At 38.0% G+C, this 27,901-nt stretch overlaps 1 protein-coding gene across 1 annotated transcript; it reads left to right on the top strand.

Moving 5' to 3' along the window:
• The first annotated feature begins 16,133 nt into the window (after nt 1-16,133).
• On the top strand, nt 16,134-27,721 carry LOC143847110 (aromatic aminotransferase ISS1-like). Its single transcript, XM_077355799.1, has 10 exons — nt 16,134-16,727; nt 16,837-16,924; nt 17,065-17,112; nt 17,751-17,879; nt 20,595-20,654; nt 22,955-23,111; nt 24,964-25,076; nt 25,314-25,372; nt 25,738-25,846; nt 27,016-27,721. Exons 2-10 carry the CDS (start codon nt 16,862-16,864, stop codon nt 27,466-27,468), a joined length of 1,191 nt encoding a protein of 396 aa, XP_077211914.1. The 5' UTR covers nt 16,134-16,727; nt 16,837-16,861; the 3' UTR covers nt 27,469-27,721.
• Nucleotides 27,722-27,901: the final 180 nt, after the last annotated feature.

Raw genomic sequence — 27,901 nt, 5'->3', positions numbered from 1 at the left:
CGTCGGTTCAGGTACTTAGCCCATTTAGAAGAATTTAGGTAACATGGCAGGTAACAAAAGTCTCAAATATTAAAACTACTAATTTTATTCCATTGTTTTCCCTGATATATCAGAAAGTAACCAAAATAAATAAATCTCCCAGATTATACTCTTTCGAAGAAATTCTTGAGGCAAATAATTGTCACTATATTTACGAACAAGGCAGATGTTTAATAGGGGAAAAACAGAAAGAGCAGGAGAATAATAAGCGGTATAAATAAGTGTATAACTAAATCCCTAAAAGTACTTAAAAAATTCATAGATTTAACATTAACGGCGTAACACCATCTCATGAAGTTAAATATCTTTCTACAAGTATCACTCAAAATGGAGTATAGATGTCAATCATGCCCATTCTAGACAGAATATGTTAAAGATATGACCTGTCAATTGATGCTTTCTGATAAAGTATAATAGATAAATAACGCCTTTCTCCAACAGCTTAAGCTTTTGGAGAAGGTGGTTAGTTAACATGGTATCAGAGCCCAAGGTCTAGAGTTCAAAACCTCCCGGATAGCAAAAATCCACATGCGATGGTCGGCCCAAAGTGGGACCACATGTGCCACGTGTTTGCCAAGTGGGCCACACGTGCGGGGGAGTGTTAAAGTATAAAAGATAAATAACGCCTTTCTCCCTTAAGCTTTTGGAGAATTTGGTTAGTTAACACTTTCATTAGTTCATATACAAGTTAACCCTCAATTTTGATATAAGGAACGCTGATGATTTCCTTTCCCACTTCCCTAACAAAGTGGCAGTCCAACTCAATATGTTAGTCCTCTCGCTAAAAAGAGGATTAGAAGTGTCAAGAATCACCGCTTGATTGTCGCATGGAAGCTTCATGGAAAGAAGCGCCAATCTAAGAGGGATCCTAAGCCAAATCAAATCACATGTGGGAGCTATTGCTTGATATACAGCTTCGACAGTAGATCTCCCCACCATAGGCTACTTCTACCCTTTCCAAGTAACAGGACTAACTCCAAAAAATGTGCAATAGTCTAACATCGGTCAACTATCAGTTTGTGAATTATGTGGTCTGCCTCAATATGAGTTTTTCAAGGAGCATGTCTGAATCTTCTTACTACACTCATTTCATATGCATGACCTCATTTTACTCAACGCAACTAAGCCTTTGTCCCAAACTAGTTGGGGTCGGTTAATGAATCCTTTAGAAAAATTTATATGACCTCATTTTACTAAAATGTAAAATCGATGGAAAATGAAAATTGGAAAGATTTAAAAAATCCAAATTAGACTCGCAAGCATGTGTAGAGAAGGGCGTAAAGATTTTTTCTTTTTTTTCTTTTTTCTTTTTTTCTTTTTTTTGAATTTCCCTTTTGAGTCAAAGAGGTTACATGTTAACTGCCACTTTTCTAAAAGATGGAGGCAACAGCTATTCTCTAACAAGGGAACATGTGAAAGTTCAAAGCTAACGTGGGTGGTTATTGCAAGTTTCTCTCAAAGGACATGTAGTGGTGGTAAGCATTTAGAAGATCTCCACTCCAGGACATAGAGTAGTGGTAGGAAGTTACAGAAGGCTATATAAAAAAATAACGAATGCCTCAGAGGAAGAGGTCCCAAAACCAAATCAAAACATGTTTTAGTATTTATCTTTATCTTCTACTATCATTTACGATTCCTAGTTGTAGATCATTCAACATAATTAAAGAGCAATTGATTCATCTTCCAAGGTGAGCTTTGATCTTTAATTCCCTATCCCTCGCACTAGCACTTGTCTATGGTGTTTTATTAGTTAGTTAACCAAATGAGTTGTTGGTCCTGAAAGTCATCTGCATTCTGAGTTCTGCGTGCATCGACGGCATCGTTTGCATTTTGCGTGCATCGACGTTTCCCGCAAGTCGTTCACATCATGTGTGTGTCGACGTCTCGTTGTCATTCTGTGTGCGTCGCCATCCCCACATTTGGCGTCACAAAATATTGCAAAAGTCTTTTCCATCTACGTAAAGGCAGCAGGGCCCAAGGAAGAACTAGTGTTCCCCACTTCCTCTCAATCGCCTCAATCCAATCCCAGAGGACGAAAACATTTCGGTCTTCGGCCCCTCGAGTTGGCACGCCCGCGCATTGACCACACACATCCATGAGCACATCCACATCAGTTGCACTGGCCGATCGCGTCTGAAGATTTTAGACTGAACACCATTTTTTAGCACACCCGATGTGTCACGCCCCAAATCCGCTCCCCAGAGAGGGGGGAACAGAAGACGGGGACGTGGGAGGAGAGCGACGCCATCTCTTAAGCATCGGGTTCACTTGTTCAATCCATCACATCATCATAACAATACACATCAAGTATGACATTATTTATATTGCATATCCAGGATCCATATACGACTGCAGTCCACTGGGAAATACTCAACTCAACTCAACTAAACAAAGGCTTTGTCCTTAAACTAGTTGGGGTCGGCTAATGAATCCTTTAGAAAATTTTCATGAAGGTGAAAGGATCTACCTGGCTCAAATTGACTAAGTCTAATCCTGACACAAGTTGGGTTCGTCTACATTGATCATTTTCTTCTATTCTCTCCTATCCAAGGTCATGTTCTCAGTTATGTTCCTAGCCATCAAGTCTTTCCTCACTGTTTCTACCCAAGTTGTTTTCGGTATGCCCCTACCTCTTTTTACTCCATCAACTTGGCACGAATCACTTCTTCTCATTGAAGCATCCAAAGGCCTACGTTGGATAAGACCAAACCATCTTAAGCAGTGCTCTCTTCTTCTCCTCAATTGGTGCCACCCCCACCTTTTTACGGATGTCTTCATTTTTAATTCTATCTAACCTTGGGTGGCCGCACATCCATCTAAGCATTCACATCTCCGCTACACTCATCTTATACAAATGTTGCTTCTCAGTGACCCAACATTTTGAGCCGTAAGCATGGTTGGCCTCACAGCTGTCTTATAAAACTTTCAATTCAACTTGGAAGGTATTTTACAGTGACACAGCACTCCTGAAGCATGCTTCTACTTCAACAACCTACTCTTATTCAATGGTTAACATCCCCTTCAATCTCTCCTTCCTTATGTAGGATGGAACCAAGATATCAAAAGATATCCCTCTTAGGATGTCCAAGCATATTTACTACATCCTCGCCCCGCCTCCTTACATTACTAAAGTTGCACTCCATAGTCCATATACTTTGTCTTAGTCTTGCTCAGTCTAAAACCTTTGGATTCCAAAGTAGTTCTTCACAAATCTAGCTGAGCATTAACTCTTGCTTTAGTTTCGTCAATTAATACTATGTCATCTGCAAATAACATACACCACAGCACCTCGTCCTAGATACCCTCCGTAAGTTCATCCATAACTAGCGTAAAAAGATAAGGGCTTAGAGCTAAACCTTGGTGCAGTTCTATTGTAATTGGAAACTCAATAAACATGACATCTGTAGTTCTAACACTAGTTACTGCTTCATCGTACATATCCTTAATCATATCAACATATTTAGTAGGCACTTTTTTTCTTTCAAGGACCCACCACATGACACTCCTAGGAACCCTATCATGCACTTTCTTCAAATCAATGAAAACCATATGAAGGTCCTTTTTATTTTCTCTAAATCTCTCATTTAAACGCCTAATCAAGAAGATTGCTTCCATATTCGATTTTCCGGGCATGAAGCCAAACTGATTCTCTGAGACCTTAGTCTCTTTTCTTAGTTTATGCTCAATTACGCTCTCCCAAAGCTTCATTCTGTGACTCATTAGATTACTTCCTCGGTAATTGGTGCAACTCTAAATATCCCCTTTATTCTTATAAATAGGTACTAATGTACTCTTCCTCCACTCATCAGGCATTTTCTTAGTCTTCAAAATATTGTTAATAATCTAGTTAACCAAACCAAACCCACATCACCCAAGCATCTCTAAGTCTCGACAGGAATACCGTCAAGCCCCATAGCCTTACCTAAATTCCTTTTCATAACTACTCTAACCTATGATGTTCACATTCTACAAACAAACATTCGATTTAAGCGTTATCAAGTTCTCTCAAATTCGATATGGGTTCTTCATTAAACAACTTATCGAAGTAACTTCTCCACCTCTCTTTAACCTCATTCTCTTTTACTAACAATCTTTGATTCTCGTCTTTGATACATTTTATATGATCAAATCCTTGCTCTTCCTTTCTTTGTATTAGTATTTCCAGTCCACTGGGAAATACTAATACAAAAATCTAATATCTCTTAACATAAACTATCATTACGATATACATGGCATAACTTACATAGACTTTCAACTTCTACTTTTTCCCTCTCTTCTTGCTCAAATAAACTTTAATTACTCTAGAATCAACAATTCTGGCTCTTCATCATCTGAAATTTTAAACATAATGAGCTACAACTAGCCCAGCAAGATACAACTGCTGGCTATGTTTCATGCTAAAAACATGTAATTAAAACAAGTTCATTCATATACTATTGAGTAACCTTTGCAGATCAGCATAAAATCTAATACATATCACAACATATATGATCATATAATGGTGAAACATAATGTATCATGCCGAAATGACGATGCTATCAAATCAAGTTAAAACTTTGTAAGTTTTGCAGTCCATCACATAGTTTGATGCATTTCATAACTTATAATATAACTTTACTTGGTAACTTCTTCTTTGATTGTTGTTCCGACACTGAAAACCTCAAAAACAATCCACCAGGAGCCCATAACACACCGAAGGGCCATCAGAGAACCCCGAAGGTTCATGATTTATTTAAATCCTTGTCCCTTGCATTCAGGAGACATGGCTACGTCATTCCCCTCCACTTGGCAAGAACTCGGCCTCGAGTTCATTAGTGACGTCATTGTAGCATCTCCAACCTCAAAGACCTTGACACGTCGACACTTGTTTCATTATGCAATAAGTAAAATCATCTCAACTAAACCAGGTGCTGGAGATGTTATGGCGACGTCACTTGGTCGGATTTAGCCTCATCTTGTACTTTCATAAGATTTGTAGGCATCATCGAGGTCAGCCACATGCTGGTCGACTTTCATGCTCTTGACCAGCACATTGTTGACGTAGACCTCCATGTTCTTGCTGATCTAGTCCTTGCACAACTTATTCACTGGCCCCTGGTATGTCGCTCCACCTTTTTTTAAGTCGAAGAGCATGACCCGGTAGTAGTACAAGCCATGGTCAGTAATGAATGCAATCTTTGGCACATCAGCCTCATCCATCCTTATTTGGAATGTGGGTTAATGGTCAGTTGCCTATTTGATGAGGTTAATCTCCCTATCCTGCAACATTTGTTTATGAAAATTCCTACGGTAAAGAGTAACTTATCATCTCTTAAGAGAGTCCTATTGCATCTCACTCCCTCACTTAAATAATAATAATAATAGTAATAATGATCAATTATGTTATACTTCCTCCTAATATATATATATATATATATATATATATATATATATATATGAGGAAAGTGTTGGTGAGCTTAAGCTCACCAAACTTATGGTGAGCTTAAGCGCCCAATCACATTGGGGCCTACTTTGTTAGGATGATCCAAAGCATTCATTTGAAAGACCCTTACATAGATGGGGTGTGTACCAAAAATCAGCTCCATAGGATCATCCTAACCGATCCATTTGTGGAGGTCAAAATGGACAGACATAATTTGTCCACAAATCTGCCCATTTTTGTCCTCCACAAATGGAGGGGTTAGGATGATCCTATGGAGCTGATTTTTGGTACACACCCTATCTATGATAGGGCCTTGCAAATGAATGGTTTGGATCACCACAGAAAATGTGGGAACCATGTGATTGGGGCGCTTAAGCTCACCAACACTTTCCTATATATATATATATATATAAGGGAATTGCTAGGGTCCATCGCGAAAGGCATTTCGCGGCTGCTCTGCCGCACGTCCGGCCAGCCACCACGTGAGTGGAGACAAAAGCTGTTGTCTTCATTCACGAGGTGGCTGGTCTGACATGGGACAGACCAGCCGTGAAATGCCTTTTTTGGATGGACCCTAGCAAATCCCTAGATATAATGTGTACAAATATTTATGGAAAAATGTCACAAGGAAACTCAATTGCTCCGCGGACAAATACGAAACAGACAAAAGTGGCTAACGTTTGGTTTTTAGAATACTGAGAAAAGCTAAAAAATTGTAGAAAATTAAAAGCAGCCAAAGCAAATTATAATAAGATCAATAAATATGAAAAGAAAAAACAAGAGAGCAGACGCAGAAAACATACATCTTTATCGATTTAATAGATGGCATTGGAAACCCCATCTGCTTTAGAACAAGATCCATCACACATTAAATGACACAAAATTACATGCCAATTTAACCAAAATTTATACATAACCAAACTCTCCGGAGCATCTTGCCAAAATTTTCAACCATATCCAAAGAAGCGAAAATGTGAATAGAAAAGGACAGCAAAAGAGAAAAGAAAAAATGTGAATAGAAAATCATCTGCATCAAAGATCAACGACCTGAACGTTCAATACTATCGATGTTTCAGCAAAATGCCGAAACCCTAACAGTCTCAAAACCAGAGAAAAAAACATAATAAGAGAACTGCAGTGAAATTCAAACGTGAATAAGAGAAAAATCATCCGCATCACAGATCAACGATTGAACCTTTAAGATTATCGACGATTCAGCAAAATGCCGAATCCCTAACAGTCTCAAAACCAGAAAAGAAAAAAAAAAACATAATAAGAGAAATGCAGTGAAATTCAAACGTGAATAAGAGAAAAATCATCCGCATCACAGATCAACGATCTGAACCTTCAAGATTGTCGATGTTTCAGCAAAATGCCGAAACCCTAACAGTCTCAAAACCAGAAGAAAAAAAACATAATAAGAGAAATGCAGTGAAATTCAAACGTGAATAAGAGAAAAATCATCCGCATCACAGATCAACGATCTGAACCTTCAAGATTATCGATGTTTCAGCAAAATGCCGAAACCCTAACAGTCTCAAAACCAGAAAAAAAAAACATAATAAGAGAAATGCAGTGAAATTCAAACGTGAATAAGAGAAAAATCATCCGCATCACAGATCTACGATCTGAACATTCAAGATTATCAATGTTCAAGCAAAATGCCGAAACCCTAACAGTCTCAAAACCAGAAAAAAAAAACATAATAAGAGAAATGCAGTGAAATTCAAACGTGAATAAGAGAAAAATCATCCGCATCACAGATCTACGATCTGAACATTCAAGATTATCAATGTTCAAGCAAAATGCCGAAACCCTAACAGTCTCAAAACCGGAAAAAAAAAACACAATAAGAGAAATGCAGTGACATTCAAATGTGAATAAGAGAAAAAAAAATCATCCGCATCACAGATCTACGATCTGAACATTCAAGATTATCGATGTTTCAGCAAAATGCTGAAACTCTAACAGTCTAAAAACCAGAGAAAAATAGCATAATAAGAGAAATGCAGTAAAATTCAAAGCCATATCAAAAGAAAATTAACAAATAGATGAAGAAAATGCAGATGAAAACTACCGACCTTGCCCTAATTCCGAGCTCCGATACCTTTAATGGCCGGAAAACGGAGAAGGGAATTGTACGGACGACCATACAAAAAATGCAGAGAGAGGGATTGAGAGATAGTGCTCCTTAAAATAAATGGGAGCGTGAGCGGGACGGAAAACAGTTCAAAACTTCAAAATCTCAGGATAACGAAAAAGAAATAAATAACGTGAAATTACAGTAAACACCCTCTTGTAGTAACGAATTGACGGAGGGTGTATAGATTATTTTATAGACTAAAGTACCCTCACTCAATCTTATTATTTCTAGCGTCTGTGCGTACTAGACTACTAGCAGTCTAGCGCACACAAACAAAAAGGATACTTCGGGCAGTACTGGTAATGTATTTTTTACGACGTGAAATTACCAAAGTACCTCTCGATTTGAATTTTAAGTTGTTTTGAAATAATTTACATGTGATATAACAACTTTATGTCAGAAAAATATCTACTTCCTCTGACGTAGATATTAAGAATAAGACAGGTGTTGGTGGTTGAGTTGGAGGGCCACCACTTGGATGAATGAGCTCAAAATTCTAGGCCAACAGACAATCCCAACCGTCCAATCAATGCAACTTTTGCATATCAGATCTTGATTTTTAGGTTTCTAAGTATCCCTCAAAAAGTTTCATCATCACTGCTTGTCACGTTTGGCAACCATGAAAAATTATTCCATGGAATAGTCGTCACTAGTGTGAGAGGAGTAGAAGGGAGAGGGAATGAATTGACTAGGACCTAGTGGAGGGCATAAGAAACTCTTAAAAACTAGTGAAAATATCTATTTAAAATTGTTTTTTTTTCCTTGGTTTTAGGTGCTTTTTTTATGCTCCCAACCACTCAAGTCGCTCTCACCCTCTCTCACTCATGTCTCACAGATAGCCCAACAGATGTTTCGTGGAATATTTTTTCACGGTTGTCAAACATGATTGTGAATCCAAAACTGATTATTTGGACTCAAATTTAAGCACACGCATGTACCTACTGTGGAGGGGTGAGACTCCACCCGCGGGGGCCTCTACAGGATGTTAAGATGACTGGGGCTTTGCCAATGTTGCATTTTAGTGTATTCTACCACCGATCATAAAAGGGAATAGCATGTAAACTAACACTATTTCACCCTCACAAACTATGGATTCGATAGGGATTGACTAGAATCACATCTAGGATAGAGCCTAGGACCCTATGTGAATTCATTTAGGCATGGTCTTGCTACCCAAGCCTAGTTAAGGGCAATGATTACATGGGTGGAAGAGGTTAGGCACCACCCATGGTTGAGATTACCCAGTCTTCTAGTCCAATTAGGCCTAATCAATGTAATTTAGTTATTGGAATTTGAATGATTAGCTGCAGAATAAGAAATTCAGATTATGGCCTCTATTGCAAACTTACGATGTAACTATTATGGTCTAATCATAAGTCGCTAGGGCTTACGATTGGACCTTGAACTTATTGTTAGAGTTAATGCCCTAAAACTCAATATATTTCGCATGTTAATCAATAAAATGTTTCTTTTCATTACAATTAATGGGTACTAAAAGTTAAATATGTATGATATGTCACTTGTTATTGACACGTATTTGTCCTTAAATAGCAGAGTAGGAAACACATGCTCATGGATTCACAAATCCTAGGGAGCAAGGAGATATGGGATTCATGTTCTTTGTAGACCTTAGTAGTTCCTAGTTGGGGTTGGGGTTGGACACCTTCTCCTGTATACAACTAGCATCTATCTTGCCTACATGCAAGAGATGTGGAGTGACTTATCTCAATCACTTGGGTAGTAGACATTAACAAAAATAGAATGGGTACAACAATGAGATTGCGTACTGAATATGATCACATTATAATAGCTTGTGGACAGGAGAACGTTGAGCTATTCTACCAAACAGGACCATTTATATGTCATTTGACCTGAGGGGTCATATTGGTCTGTTGGCGAGTCTCTCATTTTTTGTCTATGTAACAGTGATTCTCTTAGAGTCATCAGAAGGTAGTACTGGAGTGTGGACAAACCTTCGAGGTCAATAGTGATACCCGACATCTATGGTTTTGGTTAGAGCAGTAGGCTTAAAAAAATACATGGCCATGTAGATTTGATAAAGTGTTTATCAAAAGGATTTCATAAAATAAGTTTTAAAATGGTTTTAGCAAATGCATTAGTGGGCCGACACTGCTTGACTGAAAGGTATACCATGAGTGAGCCCATGGGGTGGTTGATGTCCACCTCCCGTAGGACTCAACTCGGTGGATGTGGACTTGGAGAAAGGCCCTGCACATTTGATGTGATTAAGGGTATGATGATTTGAAGGTTATCTTCAGGGTTACGTCTTGATGGAGGCCACTGACTCAATGCGATTGTAGCATTAGCTATGGAGCAATATTCGTAGTGGGGCTCACTTGTGGGTTCTGCAGGATCTACTGTTAAATCTCTGCTACGATCTCACTCAGTACTCGATTGACCTATTATAATCTATTGAATAGATGTCCCGCATTTATTTGGTTGCTTACACAAACTAGTTGCGTGGCATTGGATGCATTGAAAGGATATACATAATGTATATAGTGTATATGCATTATGGGATACATTGTGAATACCAAAATGGTTAAGTATTAACCATAAGGGAATTTTGGGAATATCATAAATTATATTGGAGCTATAATTCTATTGGATAGGATTGCATTGCATTTATTTAATTGGGAATTAAATGTGAAGTGCAATGAGAATTTGAATTGGATAAGTGAACCCATATGAGACGAATTTGCGTGGGAACCATGTCCACACGCCCCATGCGATGTGCCATTATCAATTTGGAATTCAAATAATATTTAGAATATTATTGCTTGATTTATTTTTCCAAATTAAATGTGATGAAATTGGAAAGAGAGTGAGAGAGATAAAGAAAGAATGAACAAACAAAATTAGAACTTGGGAACCACATGGGGCAACCAAGGGTTGCTTGGGTAGCAAGCAAGCCACCCTTGGACGTCACATGCGGGTTTCCAAATTGTGGGGTTGCTTGCTTCCCAATTGGAGCTTCCAATTGTGGCTAGTTTCCTTAGTTTTTTTAGATTTTTCTAGAAACTTTGGATTGTGCATATGGAAATTGAAAACTCTATAAATAAAAGACATATTGCTGGAGTTTTCTACAGCTCTTCCATAATTCAATTTGCTGGAAATTGATAGAGACACCTCAAAGTCTTTCTCTTTTTCTTCTCTTTCAATTCCATCAACTAGTTTTGTCTTTTCTAGGTCAAAGACAAACATCCAATCAAGCTCCGTTGATCTAAATATATATTTTCATATTATAATCTGATCTAAATCAAATTATAAAGTGAACAAAGAGTTGTATAGAAGATCCTTTGTGCAACAAAAGTAATCCATCGATTCAACTTGCGGTTTCACGTCGATTAGATCGGCAACGAATTTTCGAGGAGTAGATCAAGCGGACGAGTTATTTTCTACAGCAAGGTATTTATACTTGAGTTTATTAAATCACAATAAAATCAATTAATCCCTAGGAATCCTGGGTTAGAGCAAAAATTTTGTTCTACACGGTTTATTATTCCACTATGTGTAACGATTTTGCTTAGGAATTTTCAACCTTTCTAACACTTGCAATCGTAAGTCATGACCTGGGACCAAAACTTGCCAAAATTCGAGAAAAATCACTATTTTGAGTTAAAACTAAAGAAGCCTCAGGAAATCTCATGGATGTCAGAGAGCTATCAAAGCCAATTCTCTACATGGGAGTGCTTGGTTTTTACTTTTCTCTCCGAGAGGGTCAGTAAAATCCCATGTTTAGATCAACTAGCCCATTGAAAGTGCGAATGACCTAAATTGGGGATGATTAAGAGGCATGACAGAAGCTGGAATTGCTGCCTAGGCCCCAACCTTAAGCCACACGGGAGCAATGGAGCCCCAACCTGGCCCATGAGAAAGGTCGGAGGATGGAAGGGGGCAAAAGGGGAGGGAAAAGGGAAGCAAATTACTCTATCTTACATCTATTTGGGGGAGTTTTCACGGGGCCTGGAGTCTGTCTAGGGAGCTCCAAGCTCCATAGCTTCACTCTTAGAATAATAAAACTACTAATTAAATGACAACACAAAGAAATAAAGGGAGTGGATTACCTAGTGATTGAGAAATCCCCTAATACTCCTCAGCTAATGGGGGCGTCGCTCCAATTCTTCGGGGCTCCGACTAGATTCCGGCAGAGTTCCAACCTCCTTCAAATAGCCGCTCAAGCTCTAAAAACACTAAAGGGGCGTAGGGTAGCCCACACAAGTGCACTTAGGAGCCTAAGATGCTTCTCCTTGAATGTTCCGCCCACCTACTCATTATAGGCTCGGAAAACAAGGATGATTTGCACAACTATCGATGTGGACCTAAAAGTTAGGTTTTTAACAATTTTTCTCAGGTATATTACGATCGTAGCCCAATGCCAAATACGATTAGTGTAGATTACAATAGTAACTCAAGTCATACGGGTGAAAACTGGGAATATTATGGGTATTCGCCGGTTTTCAGACTTGATCTCTAGGATCTCAGATTGATGAGGTCAGGGTCATGTTTGCAATCTGGTTTTGACAAGTTTGGGCTGATTCTGGATGTACTTTTAGGTCACAGGGTTTTGGGAATCTTTCTGTTTTCTGTGCCTATAAAGTGGTAAATGGCCGATTCATTCAAGGATGAGAAGCCTTTGGGGATCATCATTTGAGACTTCATCGCGGCAATTTATCGTTAGTCTGAAATCGGAAAAATGGGGTGTCTACACCTGCGTTTTGGATTCAAGCACTTGGTCGTAATTTTGAGTCTAGTACCTAGTTTTGGACTCAATCAGTTATCAAAATCCAAAACAAATGGGACCTAGGTTGAAGCCACCTCGTGCATGTACTAAGTGTACCAAAAGAGATGATAGAGTCAACAAGCTAGATTTTCTCTTATTGTTATAAAGATAGTGCTTAGCAAGGAATCTTTTGTAACTTGTGGAGTGAAGAGGAGTTCCTGTGAAACTACCAATTACTCTAGAAGCTTCTAAAGTCGTTGGAGAGTTATTTAATCTTTTGTACTTTAACACTCCCTCTCACGTGGCCCCTCTTTCTAGGGTTGGCCTACATGTGGCACATGTGGACCCTCTTTTGGGTTGGGTATTACATGTGGATTTTTAATATCTAGGAGTTTTGAACTCAGGAGCTTTGCTCTAATACCATGTGAAACTACCAATTACTTCAAAAGCTTTAGCAGTTGGAGATGGAGTTTTTTAATCTTTTATACTTTTAACACTCCCCACTCGTATGTGGCCCCTCTTTCTAGGGTAGGCCTGGCACATGCGAATTTTTAATATCAAGGAGTTTTGAACTTGGGACCTTTGCTTTGATACCATGTGAAACTATCAATTACTCAAAAAGCCTAAGCCATTGGAGATGGCGTTATTTAATCTTTTACACTTTAACAGTTCGTGTACGCGTATAGCCAATCAACTAAAGTGACTTTACAGGAGTTGGAGTTAGTGCCGGTATCATAGCCTACGTTTTAGTGTGTTAAAAAAACGCATTGGCTAAATTTGATTCATTTGTGTATAAGCAAATGAAAAAATAGAAACAAAAGCAAAACACAAGATGAACGCCGAGTTTTATGTGGTTTAGCCAAGATACCTACGTCTACAAGAGAGAACACGATGTTCCACTATGAGAAAACAATATACATACCGCAAATTGCAGCTCTTTCCTTGTTCTCTCAACCAACACCATACATACGAGCAACCCGGGTAAAATCAGTAAGGAAAAACTAAGACGATTCTCTCTCCTTCTCCCCCTTTCTCTTTCTTCTCTCTCGTTTTCGCGCCCCAAGGGAGCCCCAACCTCAACCCCTATGGCCCATGAGAAAGGCCGGAGGACATAAGGGGCAAAGGGAAGGGAAAAGGGAAGCAAATTACACTATCTTACATCTATTTGGGGGAGCTTTCATGGGGCCCAAAGTCTAGGGAGCTCCAAGCTCCATGGCTTCACCCTAAGCTATTCTAACTGTAAAACTACTAATTAAATGACAACACAAAGAAATAAAGAAAGGGAGTGGATTACTTAGGGATTGAGAAATCCCCTAATAATCCTCAACGAATGGGGGCGTCACTCCAATTCTTCAAGGCTCCGGTTAGATTCCAGCACAGTTCCAACCTCCTTCAAAGAGCCGCTCAAGCTCTAAAAACACTAAACGGGCATCGGGTAGCCTACACAAGTGCACTTAGGAGCCCAAGATGCTTCTCCTTGAATGTTCCGCCCACCTACTCATTATAGGCTCGGAAAGCAAGGATGATATGCACAACTTTCGATGTGGAACTAAAAGTTAGGTTTTTTTACAATTTTTCTCAGGTAGATTACGATCGTAGCCCAATGCCACGTACGATTAGTGTAATGGATTACAATTGTAAGTCAAGTCAGACAGGTGAAAACAGGGAATATTATGGGTATTCACCGATTTTCAGACTTGATCTCTAGAATCTCAAATTGATGAGGTCAGGGTCGTGTTTGCAATCTGGTTTTGACAAGTTCGGACTGATTCTGGATGTACTTTTAGGTCACAGGATTTTGGGAATCTTTTCTGTTTTCTGTGCCTATAAAGTGGTAAATGGCTGATTCACTCAAGGATGCGAAGCCTTTGGGGATCATCATTGGAGGCTTCATCGCGCAATTTATCGTTAGTCCGAAATCAGAAAAATGGGGTGTCTACACCTGCGTTCTGGATTCAAACACTTGATCGTAATTTTGAGTGTAGTACCTAGTTTTGGACTCAATTAGTCATCAAAATCCAAAGCAAATGGGACCTAGGTTGAAGCCACCGCATGCATGTACTAAGTGTACCAAAAGAGATGATAGAGTCAACAAGCTAGATTTTCTCTTATTGTTATAAAGATAGTGCTTAGCAAGGAATCTTTTGGAGCTTGTGGAGTGAAGAGGAGTTCCTGTGAAACTACCAATTACGCTAGAAGCTTCTTAAGTCGTTGGAGATGAAGTTATTTAATCTTTTATACTTTAACACTCCCCCTCACGTGTGGCCCCTCTTTCTAGGGTTGGCCTACATGTGGACCCTCTTTTGGGTTGGGTATTACATGTGGATTTTTAATATCTAGGAGTTTTGAACTCAGGAGCTTTGCTTTAATACCATGTTAAACTACCAATTACTCCGAAAGCTTAAGCAGTTGGAGATGGAGTTTTTTAATCTTTTATACTTTTAACACTCCCCACTCATGTGTGGCCCCTCTTTCTAGGGTAGGCCTACACATGGCACATGTGGATTTTTAATATCAAGGAGTTTTGAACTTGGGACCTTTGCTCTGATACCATGTGAAACTATCAATTACTCAAAAAACCTAAGCTGTTGGAGATGATGTTATTTAATCTTTTACACTTTAACAGTTCGTGTACGCGTCTAGCCAATCAACTAAAGTGATTTTAGAGGAGTTGGAGTTAGTGCCGGTATCATAGCCTACGTTTTCACGGTGTTAAGGGTTAGTGTGTTGAAAAAAACGTGTTGGCTAAATTTGATTCGTCTGTGTATAAACAAATGGAAAAATAGAAACAAAAGCAAAACACAAGATGAACGCCAAGTTTTATGTGGTTTAGCCAAGATACCTACATCCACAAGCGAGAACACAATCTTCCACTATGAGAAAACAATATACATACCGCAAATTACAGCTCTTTCCATGTTCTCTCAACCAAGACCGTACATATGAGCAACCCAAGTAAAATCCGTAGGGAAAAACTAAGACGATTCTCTCTCCTTCTCCCCCTTTATCTTTCTTCTCTCTCGTTTTCGCGCCCTAAGGGAAAACCATCTCTTACATTTTATACCTTACGTTTTATACTAAAACCTAAAAAATCAATTTCTTTTTTTAACCTCCCACCGTATGTGGGAAACAAGGAAACTTACCAACATCAAGTAAATGTAAAAAAGGGAACAAATGGCTTTTGGATCATAATGGCAATGAACGTTTAAATAACAATGTTAAAATTTAAAATGGCACTTGTAACATAGAAACTAGACTCACAGTTATGGCGGTATTGAAATCACACCCTTCACATTCGTACACACACTCTGCTTATAACTAAATTCATCGGCTTATAATTTTAGTTTATTCATGAACAAGAAGAGCTAATCACTCTCCACCAGTGTCTTCTATTTTTCCCGGTGTCGATTGTTTCCCTTCTTTTTCATCCATTTTTCTGGCGTCTTCTATCTTTTTGGCGTCGATTTTTTTTTTTTCCTTCTTCTTCGTCTCTTGTGGTCTCCGGCTCACTCAGAGCGGATGAAGAAGACAAATAGATCTATCAGCAAAGAAAGAGACCCGAGGGTAGAACAATATTTTTAACTGACGGCACCAGCTGAGAAAGGTTGAACCACAAGCCACCTATCATTTCATAAACAAAACGCAATTTACGAGGCACTTTCCCTTCAAAAATAAAGTAAGAAGTGTCGTTATCAAAAAAACGAGAGCGGATGCATCGTTTCGTACAAATAAAGCAACCGGAGCGTATTGGAGGTGCTCACACACGATTGAATAACGGCCACGTTACAATAACCAGTAACACAACCCCGTCTTCGAAACATCACTCGTTTTTGTCCGTAAATGCGAAAATCAAACGGCTTCTCGAATAATTCCTCAAATCTTTGTCTGTTCTCCACCAAACAAAGAGCAAGAAAAAAGGAAAAAAAGAAAAAGAAAAAGAATTGTTCACGAAACATCGAAATCATCTGATTATCTCTTTATTGTTTTTTTTTTTCCTGGAGAAAGATTGGGGAAAATTCATCCCTCAGCTATTACTTTTGAAAAAAAGTAGATAGTTTGAGGGGGAATATATGGAAATCTGATAAAAGATTTATTTTTTAATATTTTTAGGGCGAGGAATCTGGTAAAAAAGTCATCGAGTTTTGAAGATTACAGATTATTCTAAACAAGGAAGATTTTATAATCTAATCTGATATTTATCTGTGAGATTTGTCAACATTTGAGGCGGCTATTCTAAAAAAAAAGGGCTTTTTTGTGAGGTCAAAAGATGCTGGAAAGGGTTTTGTCTTTTTAGCCTTTTTGTTTGTGTTTTTTTATCAATCCTCCTGGTTGGGTGATGTTGCTGAAAGATTGGTAGCTGAGAAGTTCTTCGCTTTTAGGTAGGTGTGGAGTGTGGACCCCCTTTCTATGGAAATTTGGGTTTTTTTTTTGCCCTTTTCCCTTTTTCTTTTCCTAGAATTCATGAGTTTTTATTGCCTTTTGTAATAGCTCGTCTTTGAGGAAAGGAAGCAAGATGGGGACTTGTGCAAAGCTTGCGAAGAGGGTTTTGGAGACCGACACTCCAGTCATGGTTCAGGTATTGATTTTAATTCATTTTTTAGGGTTTTGCCTCAATCCCTATATGCCATGAAAATCTGTTCTTGATTTGATATGTGGTTCTTGTTTTTTTTTTTTTTTTTCATGGCCAATTAGTTAGTTGTGGGGTTGTTTGTGCAGATACAGGAACTGGTCCGTGGATCCAAAGATGCAATTTCTCTGGCTCAGGTCTGTTTTTTATATGCCACTTTGTAATGTCTTATTCTTCCTTTTGTACTGATTGTCTCGAGAATGGTAAAATATCTATATAATTTTGTTCTTATACCCTTTTTTTTTTTTTTTTTCCTGCATGGTTGGAATCTGTTTCTGCTGTTGGTTCCTTTATGCCCAGAAGAATAACACAGAGAAATTTATGCCCAGAAAGATAACATGTAGAAATACACGGTTGTGATTGTTTCAATTGCTGTTCTAACAATTCAAGATTCATTAATAGCACTCTTGGGTTTGGACATGTTTGATCCGAAGCACTTTGTTCTGTAAGAGCAAAACCAACACGGGAATACGTGATGTAGCTAAATGCAGATACTGGGCTGATCCAAGTGAAAAATTTCCAACGTGGTCATTTGAAATATATTTTTGTCAATTTAAATGAGAAAAGAGAAATTATATCCAAGAAAAGCTGAAGTCGGAAAACAAGGGAAATTTCAAAATGGTATTGTAAGTTTGTAACATATATCATCAATGAATGACTGTATTGTGGTATATAATCCTATACATATATAGATATGCACATGAAAGTGCTGCCGTTTTTTAAACTCGTACCATCCACTTTGGGTCTTTCATTCTTCATTGGCATTATGATGTAGGGTGTTGTTTATTGGCAACCACCTGAAAATGCTTTGGAGAAGATCAAAGAAATTATCCGGGAGCCCTCAACTAGTCGTTACGGTGCTGATGAAGGTCTTCCGGAGCTTAGGGCGGCATTGACTGAAAAGGTATTCTTTTGAATCAGCTATCCCGTCGCATTCTAAAATAATTGTCATCTATAAACAAGCATGTTATATAAAAGGAGGTCCCTAAAGTTCTTACTCTTCCCTACAGCACAAAGGGTATTTGATTCTTTCTTATAACTCCCTTTTCTGCTCTCATGGACGATGTAAGTTAAATTAAGAGGGTTCCCTAGCAAATGATACTCAATTGCATGTTACTCTATAGAATCATGACAGAATCTTGGTAATGGAGCATCACAATCTAGATATTAGCTCGAATATTTTTTTGGTTACATTCAGTGACTTCTTTTCAACGACTCAAACAAGTACAATGGTAGATCTTTGTTGATGAAGAACCAGAACAATCTACATGGATGAGATAGAACGACAATATTGAGGGAGGATCAAATGCCTTCATAAGGAGGAAGAAAACTACATGAGCTATAGTAGGAAACATATTGATGGGGACCATCCTTGGGCCCATATTCTAATTTATAAGTCTCTTTTAGGTGTTTTTAAGTCGTTTAAGTTATAGGAGGGGTATTGCGGTGTTTTCTCATTAAAATCACTTTAGTTCTTTAAGTTATGAGTGTTTTAAATAGGCCCCACACACGTATTACGAAAATTTTAAGTCATTACTACCACCATACGAGGTAGAGTGGTAGTAATACCCAACAATAGTTGCTCGTTGATATGTTGCCCCCAATATCCATCAAAACATTTTAGGATGATCTAACAAAGAGGATCTTGTTGCTTTCCCAACCACTTTTTCCTTGCTTTCCCAAAGAAAAAAAGACGTTATACAATATATCATCTTTTCTGAGATCCATGTTCATTATTTCTTGTTTTTCTTTCAATTAAGTTTTCTACTGTCTTAGCCTACATCACCATTCAAAAAAAAAGTTTTTTACTGTCTTAAAAACAAACAGGCTATATAGAAACCATTTGGCCTAGGATCTCTATCTCTACTTGGGCTCAGTGCTTCTTCTTTGCTCTCATCAAGCTCTCTCTGGTTTTTTAAATTGAATCTGCAAAGGTTGTACTTCCCTACAATGCAACGGAGCTCGTTATGTACTTTTTCACTCTTCTACTACATCTAGTTTCCTGTTGTACTTCCCCACAATGCAATGGAGCTCGTTATGTGTGGCCGCTTCCTAAGAAGCACGGGTACTCTCCAGAGGCCCACGTACCCGTGTCGGGTGCGGGTTGCTCTTGGCTACTCTTTGGGTGCGTACCGGGTACGCACTTGGGTTTGTGTACGTATCGGGTGCGCACCCGGTTCAATGTAAATCGAAAATTACAGATTTACAATAGAGGGGTTGTCTCAATTAACAAAAGGGGGGTTGAATATATCAAAACATCTATAATATATATGTATCCCATAATTAAAAACCTAACAACTTAGAAGTAATATTAGATTTTGGTGATGTTATTGACTTATTGTTATTTGATCGTTCTCCAATTAAATTGTTTGAATTCTTTAACAAAATATATATATATGAGGAAAGTGTTGGTGAGCTTAAGCTCACCAAACTTATGGTGAGCTTAAGTGCCCCAATCACATGGGTCCCACATTTTCTGTGGTGATCCAAACCATTCATTTGCAAGGCCCTATCATAGATAGGGTGTGTACCAAAAATCAGCTCCATAGGATCATCCTAACCCCTCCATTTGTGGAGGACAAAAATGGGCAGATTTGTGGACAAATAATGTCTGTCCATTTTGACCTCCACAAATGGATGGGTTAGGATGATCCTATGGAGCTGATTTTTGGTACACACCCCATCTATGTAAGGGCCTTTCAAATGAATGCTTTGGATCATCCTAACAAAGTAGGCCCCAATGTGATTGGCCGCTTAAGCTCACCAACACTTTCCTCTCTCTCTCTCTCTCTCTCTCTCTCTCTCTCTATATATATATATATATATATATATATATATATATATATATTATATTCAGCGTACCCCAACGTACCCGTATCCTTTTTTTTTTTAAATCACGTACCCGTATCGTGTCGCACCCGTACCCGTGCTTCATTGGCTGCTTCTTCACTCTTCTACTACATCTAATTTCCTTTCATGCTATTAGAGGAGTGCTTTTTCTTTTCCTATTTATTCATCCTGCATTGTTCGGGTGTATGGTTTTATTCATCGTTTTCCTTTCCTTTTGTTATTCTTTTTAATTGATATAGATGCACTCGTTTAGGAAGAAATGATTATATGCATATTTCCAGCGCCAGCATGTAGCCATGCCTGAAAAATAACATGTTACCCGAAATATCTGTGCATGTATAAAAAATAACGTAACATAACACAGAGCCTGAAAAGGGTCAAAATATTTGCTCCCAACTGAGGGAAATATCAAGAAAATGGTTAGCGTTTTTATTTAATATTTCCATTGTAAGAAAACTATAATTTCCATTAAAAAATACGTTTTTCGAATTTTTATTTTGATCTCCATTCATTTTGTAAATATGAAAATGACATGTGCATGGTCCCAGGGAGCATTATTTAATTAAGGTACAAATAAGTCATATATTGGAGAAACCTTCATCTCGAAATCTCAAGAACTTGCATTAGTAATATTCCTTCAGTATGAAAAGTAATAACTTGTTGCAAACCCAGTGCTTTAGACTATATGATTATTTAGATTCTTCTAATGGAAGTGTATCATTAGACATTTACCTATCTGTACGTTTACTTATGTTTGTCCATGTTGCAGTTACGTAGAGAGAATGGTTTGCACAAGTCTTCAGTCGTTGTTACTGCGGGTGCGAATCAGGTGAGCAACCCTGGGCTTTCATATTTTCTCATAAATAAGATGTAACCTTATTAAGATAATGGGTACCTATTGTTATTCTCCCTTGGATAGTTTGTGGGCTTTCATATTTTCACATAACTTAGATGCAACCTTATTAAGATAATTACCTATTGTTATTGTCCCTTTGAGAGTTTATTCAGTAATCTATTTAAGATATTTCTACTTCAAGATTCATGTCACCTATTGTTATTGTCCCTTGCATAGTATATTCAGTAAGATAATTAAGATATTTCTACTTCAAGATTGATGTTGGATAAAATCTCCCACAGGTTTCAGACCCAATTATCCTTTTTCAATGTCCAAGGAAACATTATACTTCAATGGGAACGTGTTATGGAACTCTGGCCTCCATTAACGCCATTTACATTCTCTATATTGTCATTTCTCTTTTTTTTTCTTCCTAATTTTTCTCTTGATTTTTAATTTATTCATCTATTATTTATAGAGTGACCAACCACTAATGACATCATAGGAAGCCACTGTTGCTTGTTTGCACCAAGGTTGAGAACCATATGGTTTTTAGATAGCAAACCAGAAGCCCTGGGTGTTATGAGGGCTTGATATAATCAACTGGTAGAAGTTTGTTTCCTCCCTGTTGTAACCTTTCTTTCACATTTACTGTTAACTTAGAAGTCTAGAAGAAGCTCTAGAAATGCTACTGACATACAAGTCTGAGTACCGACTTAGTAACGCTTCCATAACAATGAAATTCTTTAGGGGCTGAAGAATTATTTCACTGGCCTAGTCATAGAAACTGGAGGTATTGAATAAATACAAGGGAAGAATTAATGAGAGACAGTCGTTGGAGATCAAGATGGACACATTTTCTCTTTAATTAAAGCACAAGTCAAATGGCCTATTTAAAAGGAATGAGAATCAACTTGTAAAAAAATTAAACCAGGCACTGCCCTTCTACTCCCAAATATATAAATTCTAACAGCCCCCTTAAGCTAGTAATTTTCCTTGATAGATAGCTGGTTCACTAAAATTGATGTCAAAATACCGTAAAAGCCTTTCTGAATCTGTCAACCACTTGATCCTGAGTCGAAATATTTTGGACCCAATTCACCATCCGCTATCTTCTCAGGCACAAAACAGTGAAAATTTTCAATGTGAAAGAGTAGATTCGACCCACAATCTAATTCCATTTTAATAATAGCAGAGAAGAGCACAAGCATATAGAAGTAACTTCAGTACACTCATTAGGTAATGGAAATGTGTTTATTCAGCAGTAATAGCAACCATTGATTTGTATTCAATTTCCTTACATAGGAACAGTTTTTAACTTACCGCTCCTCGAGATGAGGCAACCATTCGTCTTCACACAGTAACCTACTGATGACTTACAATTATTCCTCTTTGGATTTATCCAATAAATCAGATCCACACTTTTACTGATTCAAGAACATGAATTTTTCTCTTCACTTCTATTCCAATGAGAATGGTAAGGGAACCAAGATGGGGCGGATGGGCATCTAGTGATACCATAGAGCTAGAGAAGTACCATCAAGATGACCAAAGGATAACTTCTCCAAACGCAATAGGAAAGATATGACCATTTTCAAAATATGAAATTATCGTCGTGTAGTTGACAGCAAAAGGTTTAGGCAAGAAAGAGCAGGGAAAGGATAAAAAGAGATGAATGAAAGAATAGAAAGGGTTGCAATAACCGGCGGATGGGCATCTAGTGATACCATAGAGCTAGAGAAGTACCATCAAGATGACCAAAGGATAACTTCTCCAAACGCAATAGGAAAGATATGACCATTTTCAAAATATGAAATTATCGTCGTGTAGTTGACAGCAAAAGGTTTAGGCAAGAAAGAGCAGGGAAAGGATAAAAAGAGATGAATGAAAGAATAGAAAGGGTTGCAATAACCAATAAGGATGGGTTTTAAAGAAAGGGAAGACATAAGCCCTAGGTTGATAACATGCTGTTGTAGCTAGCCATCCAACTCAAATTTGGGAAACCTGCATTGACTGATTGGTTTGGTAAGAACCCTCTAATTAGAACTAATTGAATGTATATGCCTTATCCAGTTGCATAATGAGTTCTAATGTTGGATTATTTCTTGAGAGCTGATTTATTGAAGAGAACGATGTATCAGCTTTTAAAAGAGTATTGGCATATCTTTTGTGAAAGAAGTAATTGACATCCATGACTCTCAAAGAAGTAATTGCTTCATTTTCCGTGCCTAGATTTGTCAATCCGTGTTTTGTAGTTCTGAAATTTTAAGAGAAATATTCTATCTGATTTGCAGGCATTTGTGGATCTCGTGCTGACATTGTGTGATCCTGGGGATTCAGTAGTAATGTTTGCACCATACTACTTCAATGCATACATGTCCTTCCAGATGACAGGTGTCACTAACATACTGGTGGGTCCAGGAAATCCTGAGACACTTCAGCCAGATGCAGGTGAGAAGCTTCTAATGCCTTTGTTTTCAAAGGGAGCTTGAGTTACTAAAGTTCTAAGTCAATGTGTTACATGCTGATAAAAAATGGTCTTTCCTAACTTCTGATGGTGTTCATGCATCTTGATAGCTGAAATTTATTGGAAATCCAACTGATTCTTTTAGAATTTGTTTATGCCCCCTCAATTAGTGAATTACTCTTTAGAGGGTTTCATTAATGTCTTTGTCCTACTTATTTATTTCCTACGAAAGCTTCTCAATTTTACCCATTTGAAACTTGTTTTGATAATGTAGACGAACCCAGCTAGGGTCAGGATTAGACTTAGTCAATTTGAGCCTGGATTCTTTCACCTTCTTCCTGAAAATTTTCTAAAGGATTCATTAGCCGACCCCAACTAGTTTGGGACATAGCCTAAGTTGAGTTGTGTTGAGTTGAGCTAGGGCCATCACATAATGTCATTAATATAATTATGATTATTTAAATAAATATGTATAGCAACCCTTGGGAGTTGTGAGGTTTACATTTCAAAACCCCCAAATTCTTTCCTCTTTCTTATTCTCCGCTTCCTCTCACTCTACGCCGTGGCAAGTTACCTCTCAAGATTTATTTATTTTTCTTTTATGTTAACATGGTATCAGATCCATGTTAACATGAGGTTCACTGTGTTTTCGTGCCCTAGTGAGGGGCTGAGTGCTATCGAAGGTGTTATTCTTTTGGTATTAAGTGAAGGAGGAATTGGTGCAAAGAAGATGACGGTCGCGGTAACATGCATAAAAGATGAGAGTTACTAGATGGTGCCTGTTGAGGGCTATGCCGCTCTAATCACTGATTTGCAAGTGCGTTGCCCTTTTTATGTATTATAAGCGTACTGCCTTCTTCATGTGGACTCTGCTGTCTAGCCGCCCTGTTTGGTGGTTCTATTGGTTGCTGTTCTATTCATGGATTCTATTTGAGGAGTGACTTGTTGGCCTATTTGCTGGTTGTGGGTTCAAGGTTGGTGACTTGATGTCTGCTCTATTTGTGATCTACTTGTATTGCCTTATTTGTGTAGACTGTAGACCAGTTGTTGTCCAATTTGTGAATCTCCATCTTGAGTGAAAAATACACCTAGTCATTCAAACAACATGGAGATGTTGGGGTTGCATCTTCATCTTTCAAATTGAATGGGCCCTCTTCTATGGGCTCAATTTGTGAAGGCAGCTCTTGGTGCAAGGGAAAGTTGAAGTGTCTAACTGAAAGTGGACCTATGTAATTGTAAATATGAAGAGTGTCTTAGAGAAACTACCAATATGGAACTCAAAGTTAATACATATGTGTTGCTCCCTGATATGACAAAAAAGTATGGGAAACATTAAGTGAAACTTACTCTTCAGGTGAAATCACGGGCTTATAAGCTGTTTGAAATTATATTCTTGTTTCAACAATAATCTCTGTGCTTTGTGGGAAGAGTTATATTACTTGCGGGAACTGCTTGCATCCCTGTGCTGATTGATAAGTTTGCTGCTAGAACTGAAACAATGAGATTAGAATTTGAAAATCTAAGTGTGTATACTCAGACTTGTAAGCTAAAAAATATGAAGTTTGATCAGAACCAAGAAAAGCAATTCTTCCTTCTATTTGATAATGTGGTCCTTAACTCTCCTTTGTCTTCAATTAATAATAGTAAAAAAAAAAAGAACCAAAAACTTGTCTTTTTTTATTTAACTTTTTCCTGTTCTGTCACCAAATATGCCAATGAACTTGGATGAACCATAAAGAAATAGCCTTTGTTGGCTCAAGCCCATTTTGGACTGTCCTATTGTTCAGTTTCTTCTCCTTAATTTCCATTTTGTATGTATATTTGGTGATTTTGTAGACTGGTTAGAAAGGATTCTATCAAAGGAAGAGAATAAACCAATCCCCAAGCTCGTAACCGTTGTAAATCCTGGCAACCCATCTGGAACCTACATTCCAGAGCCTCTTCTCAGGGTATCTCTCTCTCTCTCTCTCTCTCTCTCTCTCTCTCTCTCTCTCTCTCTCTCTCTCTATATATATATATATATATATATATATATATATATATACACGTGCGTGCGTGCGTGCAGACTTCTCACATTTGAGCAGGTGTGTGCATGACTCTGGAAATGAATTGGAACTGACTTGCAGGGTCTGTTCCTATCTCATCTGTTTCATTCTTTCTAACTATTCCTTCTTTGTTTTATCCAGAGAATTTCAGATATGTGTGAAAGGGCTGGTTCTTGGCTCGTTGTAGATAATACCTATGAGTAAGTATATACTGGCCTTATCTGTGCAATTTCTATGAAGTTCTTCTCATCCTCTGTTCGCAATAATTGAAAAATGAAAAACTATGAAGACATCAAGTGTTCATGACATGAGAAGCACATGGAAAAGTTCTCCTTCCCCAGGATCTTATCACAGGTCATAGTTTGTGATTGTAATCATTCTATTGATATTTTTTATTATAAATTTCTAGTTACCATGATTAGATCTTTTATCGATGATTCTTTTTTTTAATCTCTGTTTTTTTTTTTTTTGACAAGGAGACCTTCATTATTTCTTATGGTGCAGTGGATTTTTGTTTCATTAATTTTTTTATATAATAGTATCTGTTATTTCTACTGCATTGCAGGTACTTTATGTACGATGGATTGAAGCATTCCTGTATAGAGGGCAACCACATAGTCAATATTTTCTCCTTCTCTAAAGCTTACGGGATGATGGGATGGCGAGTTGGATATGTAAGTAGAGCTTTTGGCTCTTTATGTTCATTTTCATATACAATTATATGGTCATGATTTCTTCATAAGAAAAAAGTCAACAGTTTCAGATTCTTTCCTGTAGTTGGAGGCACACTTCTCATGTTCTGATTTCGTAGTGATGATGAGTATCAACTACGATTAAACATTAATCTTCTGATGATATGGATGTGGATTCAGTTATCCTTTCCATTCATGGACATATAAAATAAACTATTTCTGGAACAATCTATCAGCATCTAGTCATATATTTGATGAATCTTTATAGCATCTGCATTTGTGTAATGCCATTTCCCCACAGCTAGATCTTTGTGTAGACACTTTACTTTGTCCCTCTCTGATCTGACAATAATAAAAAATTTCGGGGTTGCATTCCAATGATGAGAGTGTCCTTGAGAGGTTGAGGAGCTTTTACTTTAAGACACAGGACTTTCGGGTATGAAACCATTGAGAAGAATTTTGCAGTATAAAACATGAAAAAATCAATAGAACTTGAGGGTCATTTACAGGTTTAACTAGAGTACTTTGCGGAAAACATGAAAACTTGAAATAATTGAGAAAAAAAACTTGTTAACTCTTTCTCGAGTTGTGCCTGAAATTCAGTTTGAATCTCTGTTGGTTTACTTGATTACTTGAACAGTTCCAAAACAATTTTGAGTCAATGGTGTGTTTGGTTTTAACTCTATGTAGAGAGACAGGGCTGGTCCACTCCTATCACTACATGAGTACAATTAAGATACTCATATCTTATTAGGTACATTGAGTTCTTCTTGTGCTTGAGCTCTCCAGTCTTCAAGTATGCATATTTTTATCACCTTTTGTTTATTATGTAAAGATAATAGATCTTGTTTATATGATTTACACCATACATTCAGTATATGGTTCTATCCCCACGATTCAGATCACAATTACAATAGTCATGAGCTTAGCACAAGGTACTAGCGGGAAATGTCTCGGCCCGCAAATCAGTTCTGTATATCTAGCATGTGGTAGGCCAAACTTACTGCCATCCCACCATCTGATCCAAGGGTGGTAAATTTTAACCATTCTTCATGTTCTTATATGTTTCATATTGTTTTTGCATTCATGTAAGTTTGGAAAATGTATTGACTCACAATTACAGCGATAAAATGATTGCTCACATGTTACAGATAGCATACCCTACGGAGGTGGAGGGTCTTGCTGATCAGCTCCTCAAAGTCCAAGACAACATACCCATCTGTGCCTCCATTATTGGGCAGCGTCTGGCACTCTACTCTCTAGAAGAAGGACCCGATTGGATCAAAGACAGAGTCAAGAACCTTGTCAAGAACAGAGAACTTCTCCGTGATGCACTCTCCCCCCTCGGAGAGGATGCGGTGAAGGGCGGTGAGGGTGCCATCTACCTCTGGGCAAAGCTTCCAGAGAAATACTCCAATGATGATTTTGGGGTCGTCCGCTGGTTAGTGCAGAAGCATCGAGTGGTCGTGATCCCTGGGAGTGCAAGCGGAGGGCCAGGATTTATTCGGATTTCTTTTGGGGGATTGACTGAGACTGATTGTGCTGTTGCTGCTGAGAGGCTTAGAAATGGTTTGGAAGAGCTGGTGAGAGATGGGATGGTATGATCATCTCTTCAAATGGTTATTTAAATTCTTGTGATATTATCTTTTCTCAATTAAATAGCTATGTTCTGGCTGATGGAATGATCTGAAAACCGGTTTTCACCGGAAAAGAAGCTGAATTTCAGCCTAAAATTGCTGTTGAATATTTTAAAGCAATAAAAAAAATTGTAATTTTTATATTTGAAAATTTAACTGTAGGGGATGATATTTCCACCCCCTTTGGGTAGGTACAATGAGATTTGTATTTGCCCTTGGAGTTGATTGTCTCAGCCTAGAAGCTTGCTCGAATTGTTCTTTGCCGGTTTGGCGGATGACCATAAGCTTGATTTTTTGTTACTGTTCCTACAAAGATCATATGATCCTAGCATTGGATTTTGAGAATCGATTGTGAGTCCAAACTGATAATTGGACTCAAAATTAGGTTTAATTAAGATTG

The sequence above is a fragment of the Tasmannia lanceolata genome, unplaced genomic scaffold, assembly GCF_043159265.1.
Source record: "Tasmannia lanceolata isolate RefF3 unplaced genomic scaffold, GAP_Taslan_0.1 ptg000003l, whole genome shotgun sequence".
Taxonomy (NCBI): Eukaryota; Viridiplantae; Streptophyta; class Magnoliopsida; order Canellales; family Winteraceae; genus Tasmannia; species Tasmannia lanceolata.
The sequence above is the reverse complement of the archived record's forward strand: the minus strand, read 5'-3'. Positions and strand labels throughout refer to the sequence as shown.

Excerpts from the sequence above, each read along its gene's own strand:
- LOC143847110 (XM_077355799.1), top strand. The coding sequence starts at position 16,862 with ATGGGGACTTGTGCAAAGCTTGCGAAGAGGGTTTTGGAGACCGACACT. Across the intron at positions 17,113-17,750 it reads ATGCAATTTCTCTGGCTCAG|GGTGTTGTTTATTGGCAACC; the intron begins GTCTGTTTTTTA and ends ATTATGATGTAG. Across the intron at positions 25,373-25,737 it reads GTTGTAGATAATACCTATGA|GTACTTTATGTACGATGGAT; the intron begins GTAAGTATATAC and ends ACTGCATTGCAG.